At 35.5% G+C, this 10,550-nt stretch overlaps 1 protein-coding gene and 1 long non-coding RNA gene across 2 annotated transcripts; both read left to right on the top strand.

Annotated features, from left to right (window-relative positions):
- The first annotated feature begins 2,268 nt into the window (after window positions 1–2,268).
- tomm20b (translocase of outer mitochondrial membrane 20b) lies at window positions 2,269–5,436 on the top strand. Its single transcript, XM_026274882.1, has 5 exons — window positions 2,269–2,509; window positions 2,650–2,696; window positions 3,096–3,177; window positions 4,380–4,522; window positions 4,957–5,436. The coding sequence occupies exons 1-5, from the start codon at window positions 2,380–2,382 to the stop codon at window positions 4,999–5,001; spliced, it is 447 nt and encodes a 148-aa protein (XP_026130667.1). The 5' UTR covers window positions 2,269–2,379; the 3' UTR covers window positions 5,002–5,436.
- Window positions 5,437–9,135: 3,699 nt separating this feature from the next.
- LOC113110731 (uncharacterized) lies at window positions 9,136–10,210 on the top strand. Its single transcript, XR_003293190.1, has 2 exons — window positions 9,136–9,296; window positions 9,731–10,210. It is a non-coding gene; the product is annotated as an uncharacterized LOC113110731 (long non-coding RNA).
- Window positions 10,211–10,550: the final 340 nt, after the last annotated feature.

Genomic DNA, 10,550 nt, shown 5'->3' with positions numbered 1-10,550 from the left:
CATTTATAAAAAAGTAAAACATATTACAAGATTAACAAAATATTTTTTAATTTAATTTAATTAAATAATAAACATGTTTTATCTTTAAAATTACATGTTGTATTGAGTAAATTAATATTAATACTCGCAAACGATTTTTTATAATGTTTTAATATATATATATATATATACTAATAATACTATTAATAATACTATTATTCATTTTCCAAGGAATGCATGAATGGTAAAATGTATAACTTGAATGGAAACTCTGTGGATAAAAGTGTCTGCCAAATACATAAATGTAAATATTTACTGATGAATCATTCACAAAGAGACTAGAAACCAGAGCTGAGTAAATAGTCAGTGAGTGTTGATTTCTGTTGTGTATTAAAGCGGCCGTGTTATGATCTCTCTCTCATTCCTCTGGTGTTGTTCCTGTGAGTGTGTGTGTGTGTGTAAGTGTGTGATGCAGCAGCAGCTACCCCTACTGAACACACACAAACCCTATCTAACACTTCCAGTTTTATTCTTGATATTCAACGTGTCACAAACACATTCACTCTCACACACACGCGCAAAAACACAGTTTCTGACACATTCAGTGGTTTTCACACCTTCTCAGCTTCACAGCTAACAGCGCTGGAGAACCCGAGCAGAAACGGGGAGCAGGTGTGGAGCTCCCGTTTCCATTATCCAGCTGCTGGTCGCCGTGATTGCAACGAAATGCTGTTTGCAGACCGAAAGAGCCGGACCACAGAGGCTTTACAGAGACCTCAGGCCAAAAACAGCACAAAAAAGAGCTCTGGCTCTCTGTGCTCCTGGATTTGGCTCCATACCCCTCCCTGTAATGATGAAAGAGCCTTGGATGTGGCCTACATCACACCGATCCAGGTTCCACTACGTGTTCCTCCTTGAAAACACATCGGATGACATCAGACAGCTCTGAGTTTGTGGAAAATACAGCTTTTGCTGCCACAAAGGCGTTTTGGTCGGACGTTCCTGGGCAGCAGCTCAACTCGTGGTGTGTTTTATTCCACTGAAAATAGCAGATTTTTTCAGTTGCCTCCGTCTCCTGGCGGGACTGTGATGCACTTGCCAGACCTTGCAATAAACAGCTGCAGCTTTGGGTAAAAATAATTGCACTTCTGTCTGTGAAGAGGAGGGTGGAGCGTCTGCAGACCTCGGTCTCCTCTCCAACCACAAGCACCGTGTTTCTGCCAACTGAGGAGTTTCTGCTCGAGAATCGCTTGCATCTTTAAGGGATTGTTTTTTGTGTTTTTTTTAAGTATGGGAAAAAATTAGTATTATTAAATCATATTTAAAAATATTCCTATTATTTATATTAATTTTGAGGATAAAACTTGACCGGTCTGCATCTCTAACGGTCTGGTTATTAACATTAAACCATTTTTGAATAAAAGCAAATGTGAATTAAATTTCCAATCTATAGCAGAAAGTTTTTTTTTTTTGGTATTTTGGGCACATTATATGATTTAATTTATAATAATTTCATTTTTACTTTATGGCATAAAATTAATTGTATTTTTTGTACCATATTTTCACGCGATACTTCAAAGTACAAAAAAACTGTACAATATATTTGAATAAAAATCACCCTTAAACACCATAACATTAGTCCATATGCCTCTATTAGCAACAGAAACAATTTAAGTTTTCATGCAATTAAATTTCAAAGGCAAAAAAGCATAAAAATGCATAATAAAAGGTTTATACAACTAATATTAGATTAAGTCAATTAAATTTTGTCTTCATTAATTTAATACTCTTTACCATGCAATGAAAGTAATTAAGTTAAATATTTATGAGATGTTTAGTAAATAATTAATGTTTACATTTAATGAAAGTGTATTACAGTGTTCAACTATATATATATATATATTATGGGCCTATGTTTTTTTAGTTTCTTTTAAATATTGAAATAAATGTTTTTTAAATCATGTTTGAAGGTCACAGAACTTGGAGCATCTTCAACAAATCTACGTACAATTTACAGATCATCAAAACATTACACAAGAATTCCGCCTTTTTGTTTTGCATTCATCTATCGATCTTTACTGCCACCTGCCGTAAAAACAGAAAACATACTTGTTCCAAAAGACGGATTAAAAAAAATCGTTTTATTTTGCACATTAAATTATAATATTCCTCCCTTGTTTGATCACCTTTCTAGTCTTTGGTGTTATTGTCATATACAGTAAAATAATGTTATTGTGTGTTTTCTGATCAGGCGGAAGACGCGGCAGCTCAGCCGTCACAGGTGTGACGTCACCGGGGTCTTTCCTCGTGTGGCTCTCCGTGAGGGTCACGCAGTCAGTCTGATCGCTGTTATTATTATTATTATTATAGTTTCTCGGCTCTGATATCGTGTCTCTCGTCATGATGGGCGCCAGCAGCAGCAGCAGCAGGATCGCAGCTGGTTTGGGCGCAGCGCTGTTTGTCGCGTACTGCATTTATTTCGACAAAAAGAGACGCAGTGACCCGAACTACAAGAACAAACTACGAGAACGTGAGCGCATCTATCGGTCTATCTAGCTGTCTGTGTTTAAATCATATTAAAGTTAGATTTAGAGAACTAGACTAGATATAGTTCAGTAGTTAAGCCACTGTACTAGTTGTAAACTGTTGATGAATGTGATTTTGTTTCAGGGAGAAAAAAGCAGAAGGCGGTTCAGGAGAAAGCTGGATTATCAAAGGTCACTTCACACAATAATAATTAATGGAAAATATATTAGTCATTTTTTACAGGACATTATTCATTGTATTCAAATACGTGTACGTGTTCAATAATTAAATACATTTAAAAAACAGCTATTTATATTTTAATATTATATTATGCATATTATTTTACATAGGAATCTGAATTAACATATATATAAAATTACAAAAAATCCTGAGATGTGACAATTTTGCGTTCATGACGTCATCACGAAATTACATCACAATGCCATTTAGCAACTTTCTCTGAAAATGAGTTGGCAACAGTGGTTACAGATGGTATTTTTTTTTCTTGGTATAGTGAATTCTGGTTGAGAAATAGCTACATGAAGCATTCATTAATGGTTTTCATGTTTTCTGTGTCTGTGTTTGTTCAGTTGCCAGACCTGAAAGACGCTGAAGCCGTCCAGAAGTTCTTCCTGGAGGAGATTCAGCTCGGAGAAGAGCTGCTGGCGCAGGGTGAGATCCCTCTGTATCATGACATAGACACTGATCCAGATGAAGACCTCTCAGTAACTACAAATGGTCTGTCTCGCCCGTCTGACAGCGTTTGTCAATGCCAGAATAATTAAGCTGGCCAATCAAATCAGAGTAGGCGGGGTTTAGGGTTCACAGAAGCACGTCAGAGTGAGGTGAGATGGAAAGAGTCAAACATTTAATATTTGACAATGGTTAAACAATAGAAATATTAAAACAACTTGTAGTGATATCCTGCTGTGTAAATTACTCGACTCTTCCCCCCTCAAATTTTGCCTTTTGAATGAAAAACATGGTATAATTTATGTGACGTTACAAGAAATGTTCTGCATTTTTGAAATATCAAGAAAAAAAAGTGTGAACGTGTGCACATTTAAAAAATATTATTTGCCGTTCGTTTTTCAGCATTCAAATGATTTTTTAACTTTATTAACAAAATAATAATAATAATAATAATAATCATAATACAAAATAGTCCCCCTCCCCAATAAAACATTTAGAAACTTATAGTTTCATTACCAATTTTTTTTATTTTTTTTTGTTGTATTTTTTGGTATATCAAGTTAAACTAAATGAAAATGAGAAATGGTGCCTTGGCAACTAGCTGAATTAAATAAAACATTTTATTTGTTTTTTTTTATCTTTTATTTTTTACATTTAATTTAAATGTTTAATTTGTTTTAACAAGTGCTGTCAAACGATTAATCGCATCCAAAATAGTTTTTTACTAAAAAGTTTTTGTTTTCATAATACATGTATGTGTACTGTGTGTGTGTGTGTGTGTGTGTGTGTGTGTGTGTGTGTGTATATATATATATATATATATATATATATATATATATGTATTTAATTTTAATATAATATATAAATACACACACATATGGTATTTATTTAAAAAATGTTTACATGTATAAACCTTTTATATTCTTATATATTTAATATATAACCATAATATATTTTTAATAAATAAACATGCATGAGTGTGTATTAATTTATACAGTAAATAATAAATATAAACAGTATACACACACATATTATGTAAACAAAAACTTCTATTTTGAATGCGATTTAATGTTTTGACAGCACTAGTTTCAACTAATATTTTACTCAAAAAAGTGATTTTTTTTAAGGTGTTAGTAAGCTTTACCAGCTCTTAGCGTTAACTCTGGTCGTCTCTCTGTCAGGTGACTATGAGAAGGGTGTGGATCATCTGACGAATGCGATCGCTGTGTGTGGTCAGCCGCAGCAGCTCCTACAGGTCCTGCAGCAAACACTTCCTCCTCCAGTCTTCCAGATGCTCCTCACCAAACTGCCCACCATCAGCCAGGTGACACACAATTACAACACGCAATATATGCATATATCATCTGCTTCATATTCACGAGAAACGTAAATTCACATCTGTACAGTAGAGGGCACCATTCAAACCAATCACATGAAGAATATGAGCAGAATGGTTTAATTTGATCATTGGTTAATAAAATGGAATTATATACATAAATCATATTTGTCTTATTTAACATATTTGATTATTGCAGGTTTGTATAATTTTCTGAGTTTGCATTTGACTGTTTTTATTGATTTCGAGGAACACTTTCCGCCTCAATTAAAAAGTAATGCGTTTCGTTACTAGTTACTTTAAAATTAAAAGTAATCTGATTACGTAACTCTGTTAATAAGACGAATCCATGTTTTTATTATTATTTAAATGTCTTCTGAATTCCAAATTGCTAATCTAATGCTCGTCTCTTTTTCGTGCAGCGTATCATCAGCGCTCAGAGCGTCAGCGACGACGACATCGAGTAGAAGTCCTCCAGCAGCTCTGTGACATCACGTCCTGTCTGATTCGAATCAGTCCGCCGCTCTGCCCCGCCCCCTTTCCATCCAGTTTTCAAACAGTGCACGCACAGAAGCGAGTTTTGTTTTGAATCTGAGCTTGACCTGTTGAAGTTGACGTGTGTTTCAGTGTATTAGAACTACAGGAGACGAGCATGACCTGTTTTTTCTTCGCCAATTATTTGTTTTACTAGCAAAGCGTTTTGGGTTTACACAATTATGAAATATGCAAGCAGTAAACTGTAAAGTAAAGAGTACATGCTGCTGTCATTTATCTGTGTTCATGTATTTAAGTTATTTACGTTTAATGTGGTATTGTGGGACAGGAAGCACATTTAAATGTGTTCTGTTTTAGGGGAGTTTCCTCTTTTTTTTAACTCCAAAATAAAAATAAAATAAATCATAGTAATGTGTCAGAGTTATTCATGTGCCTTCATTAATAATGTGCTGTGATACACAAACTGCGATTTAAAGCAACAAATCGTCAAAAAATAAAAACAAACTTTATTTGCTCTTTTTTTTGCTCAAAACTGTCATATGGTCAAGTTTCAATTGATTAGCATTAAATTAATTAGGTATCAACAAAGTATACAACATTTATTAAAATTGACGCTACACACAACTTTTATTGTTCAAAATTAACAAAATTTAAATTGTAATTATAATGCGAATACAACGTAAATCCATAATTGTAATGTTTTGCTTTAAACTAAATTAAGCTTACCATAATAATTTACAGCTGTTGGGACGGATTTCCCGGGAAACCGTGTACTTCCGTCATACAGGAAAGAAGTCCTGGCTACTATCATATGAACCTCGAAAGCGTTTGCTAACCAATTCAAAGCGACACATCCATAATAAAACTCGAACCAACAGTTTCAAATAATCCTATTTGTGTTCACTAAAGGTCTTTTAGCCTATAAATAGCCTTGCCAAGTTATACCCTTACGAAAAATAACCATGGTTTTATTATAGTAAAACTGTAGTAACCCATGGTTTTTTGGCGTGTTGACTTCCATTTGTATAACCACAGATTTACTACAAATACTATGGTTAATATAGCAAAACCATGGTTAATTTGAAGTTACCATGGTTTAACTATAGTAACCATGGTTTTTTGGTTTTATTTGTAGTAAAACCACAGTTAATTTTCATAAGGGTAGTTATATGTTATGAATAGCGATCCTTAGGCTACATGCTCCCAAGTCCAGATCTGAATCAATGATTCTCGATGCTCCGAGGTCATGATCTGAGTCAATGATTCGCGATGCCCCGAAGTCCCGATCTGAATCAATGATTCGCGATGCCCCGAAGTCCCGATCTGAGTCAATGATTCGCGATGCTCCGAGGTCACGATCTGAGTCAATGATTCGCGATGCCCCGAAGTCCCGATCTGAGTCAATGATTCGCGATGCTCCGAAGTCCCGATCTGAGTCAATGATTCGCGATGCCCCGAAGTCCCGATCTGAGTCAATGATTCGCGATGCTCCGAAGTCCCGATCTGAGTCAATGATTCGCGATGCCCCGAAGTCCCTATCTGAGTCAATGATTCGCGATGCTCCGAAGTCCCGATCTGAGTCAATGATTCGCGATGCTCCGAAGTCCCGATCTGAGTCAATGATTCGCGATGCTCCGAAGTCCCGATCTGAGTCAATGATTCGCGATGCTCCGAAGTCCCGATCTGAATCAATGATTCGCGATGCTCCGAAGTCCCGATCTGAGTCAATGATTCGCGATGCCCCGAAGTCCCGATCTGAGTCAATGATTCGCGATGCTCCGAAGTCCCGATCTGAGTCAATGATTCGCGATGCCCCGAAGTCCCGATCTGAGTCAATGATTCGCGATGCTCCGAAGTCCCGATCTGAATCAATGATTCGCGATGCTCTGAAGTCCCGATCTGAATCAATGATTCGCGATGCTCCGAAGTCCCGATCTGAATCAATAATTCGCGATGCCCCGAAGTTCGATGCTCCGAAGTCCCGATCTGAATCAATGATTTAAAAACTGATTAAAACTTGTCTTTAAAAACATAGTGCAAACTCAAAACTAAAATCATTCTTAGCTAAATTAAACAAATGGAAGGTAAGTCAAACACTGATGATGGCCATCTCCTCACTTCTCCAGATTATCCCGTCGGTATGTAGGTCTAGGTGGTCTGAATTTGGATGCTTCAGGGGAATATAAACTGGGGTGTGGGTAGTTTCTTGAGCACATCACCTTCAGGGATAACCCCTTCATTATTTTCTCTAAATGTGTGTGTGTGTGTGTGTGAGAGAGAAAGAGAGAGAGAGAGAGAGAATAAGTTATCCTATGATTGATGATTACCTGTCCATCACTTTAGAGATGTTCTCTTATACCCCTTATAGTTTCTTATTAAAAAAATAAAGTTTTTTACTAAATAGTTTTTGTTTACATAATACATGTATGTGTACTTTGTATATATATATATAATGTTAATATAATATATAAATACACACACATACAGTATTTATTTTAAGAAATGTTACATGTATATACATTTATATTCTTATATTTTATATATTTAATATATAATCATATTATATTTTAAATAAATAAACATGCATGAGTGTGTATTAATTTTTACTGTAAATAATAAATATAAACAGTATACACACACATATTATGTAAACAAAAACTTCTATTTGAATGGGATTTAATGTTTTGACAGCACTAGTTTCAACTAATATTTTACTCAACAAAGTGATTTTTTTAAAGGTGTTAGTAAGCTTTACCAGCTCTGAGTGTTAACTCTGGTCGTCTCTCTGTCAGGTGACTATGAGAAGGGCGTGGATCATTTGACGTTTAACTTTTTCGCGATGCCCCGAAGTCCCGATCTGAATCAGTGATTCGCGATGCTCCGAAGTCCCGATTTGAATCAATGATTCGCGATGCTCCGAAGTACCGATATGAATCAATAATTCGCAATAAATGCTCCGAGGTCCCGATCTAAATCAATGATTCGCGATACATGCTCCGAAGCCCCGATCTGAATCAATGATTCGCGATGCTCCGAAGTCCCGATCTGAATCAATAATTCGCGATGCTCCGAAGTCCCGATCTGAATCAATGATTCGCGATGCTCCGAAGTCCCGATCTGAATCAATAATTTGCGATGCTCCGAAGTCCCGATCTGAATCAATAATTCGCGATGCTCCGAAGTCCCGATCTGAATCAATGATTCGCGATGCTCCGAAGTCCCGATCTGAATCAATAATTTGCGATGCTCCGAAGTCCGATGCTCCGAAGTCCTATGTGAGATAATTGATGATTAAAAATAAAGTTTTTTACTAAAAAGTTTTTGTTTACATAATACATGTATGTGTACTTTGTATATATATATATATATATATATATATATATATATATATATATATATAATGTTAATATAATATATAAATACACACACATACAGTATTTATTTTAAGAAATGTTACATGTATATACATTTATATTCTTATATTTAATATATAATCATATTATATTTTAAATAAATAAACATGCATGAGTGTGTATTAATTTTTACAGTAAATAATAAATATAAACAGTATACACACACATATTATGTAAACAAAAACTTCTATTTGAATGGGATTTAATGTTTTGACAGCACTAGTTTCAACTAATATTTTACTCAACAAAGTGATTTTTTTAAAGGTGTTAGTAAGCTTTACCAGCTCTGAGTGTTAACTCTGGTCGTCTCTCTGTCAGGTGACTATGAGAAGGGCGTGGATCATTTGACGTTTAACTTTTTCACGATGCCCCGAAGTCCCGATCTGAATCATTGATTCGCGATGCTCCGAAGTCCCGATCTGAATCAATAATTCGCAATAAATGCTCCGAGGTCCCGATCTAAATCAATGATTCGCGATACATGCTCCGAAGTCCCGATCTGAATCAATGATTCGCGATGCTCCGAAGTACGATGCTCCGAAGTCCCGATCTGAATCAATGATTCGCGATGCTCCGAAGTCCGATGCTCCGAAGTCCTATGTTTTGACAGCACTAGTTTCAACTAATATTTTACTCAAAAAAGTGATTTTTTTTAAGGTGTTAGTAAGCTTTACCAGCTCTGAGTGTTAACTCTGGTCGTCTCTCTGTCAGGTGACTATGAGAAGGGTGTGGATCATCTGACGAATGCGATCGCTGTGTGTGGTCAGCCGCAGCAGCTCCTACAGGTCCTGCAGCAAACACTTCCTCCTCCAGTCTTCCAGATGCTCCTCACCAAACTGCCCACCATCAGCCAGGTGACACACAATTACAACACGCAATATATGCATATATCATCTGCTTCATATTCACGAGAAACGTAAATTCACATCTGTACAGTAGAGGGCACCATTCAAACCAATCACATGAAGAATATGAGCAGAATGGTTTAATTTGATCATTGGTTAATAAATTGGAATTATATACATAAATCATATTTGTCTTATTTAACATATTTGATTATTGCAGGTTTGTATAATTTTCTGAGTTTGCATTTGACTGTTTTTATTGATTTCGAGGAACACTTTCCGTCTCAATTAAAAAGTAATGCGTTTCGTTACTAGTTACTTTAAAATTAAAAGTAATCTGATTACGCAACTCTGTTAATAAGACGAATCCATGTTTTTATTATTATTTAAATGTCTTCTGAATTCCAAATTGCTAATCTAATGCTCGTCTCTTTTTCGTGCAGCGTATCATCAGCGCTCAGAGCGTCAGCGACGACGACATCGAGTAGAAGTCCTCCAGCAGCTCTGTGACATCACGTCCTGTCTGATTCGAATCAGTCCGCCGCTCTGCCCCGCCCCCTTTCCATCCAGTTTTCAAACAGTGCACGCACAGAAGCGAGTTTTGTTTTGAATCTGAGCTTGACCTGTTGAAGTTGACGTGTGTTTCAGTGTATTATAACTACAGGAGACGAGCATGACCTGTTTTTTCTTCGCCAATTATTTGTTTTACTAGCGAAGCATTTTGGGTTTACACAATTATGAAATATGCAAGCAGTAAACTGTAAAGTAAAGAGTACATGCTGCTGTCATTTATCTGTGTTCATGTATTTAAGTTATTTATGTTTAATGTAGTATTGTGGGACAGGAAGCACATTTAAATGTGTTCTGTTTTAGGGGAGTTTCCTCTTTTTTTTTAACTCCAAAATAAAAATAAAATAAATCATTGTAATGTGTCAGAGTTATTCATGTGCCTTCATTAATAATGTGCTGTGATACACAAACTGCGATTTAAAGCAACAAATCGTCAAAAAATGAAAACAAACTTTATTTGCTCTTTTTTTTGCTCAAAACTGTCATATGGTCAAGTTTCAATGGATTAGCATTAAATTAATTAGTTATCAACAAAGTACACAACATTTATTAAAATTGACGCTACACACAACTTTTATTGTTCAAAATTAACAAAATTTAAATTGTAATTATAATGCGAATACAACGTAAATCCATAATTGTAATGTTTTGCTTTAAACTAAATTAAGCTTACCATAATAATTTACAGCTGTT

The sequence above is a fragment of the Carassius auratus genome, chromosome 11, assembly GCF_003368295.1.
Source record: "Carassius auratus strain Wakin chromosome 11, ASM336829v1, whole genome shotgun sequence".
Taxonomy (NCBI): Eukaryota; Metazoa; Chordata; class Actinopteri; order Cypriniformes; family Cyprinidae; genus Carassius; species Carassius auratus.
The sequence above is the reverse complement of the archived record's forward strand: the minus strand, read 5'-3'. Positions and strand labels throughout refer to the sequence as shown.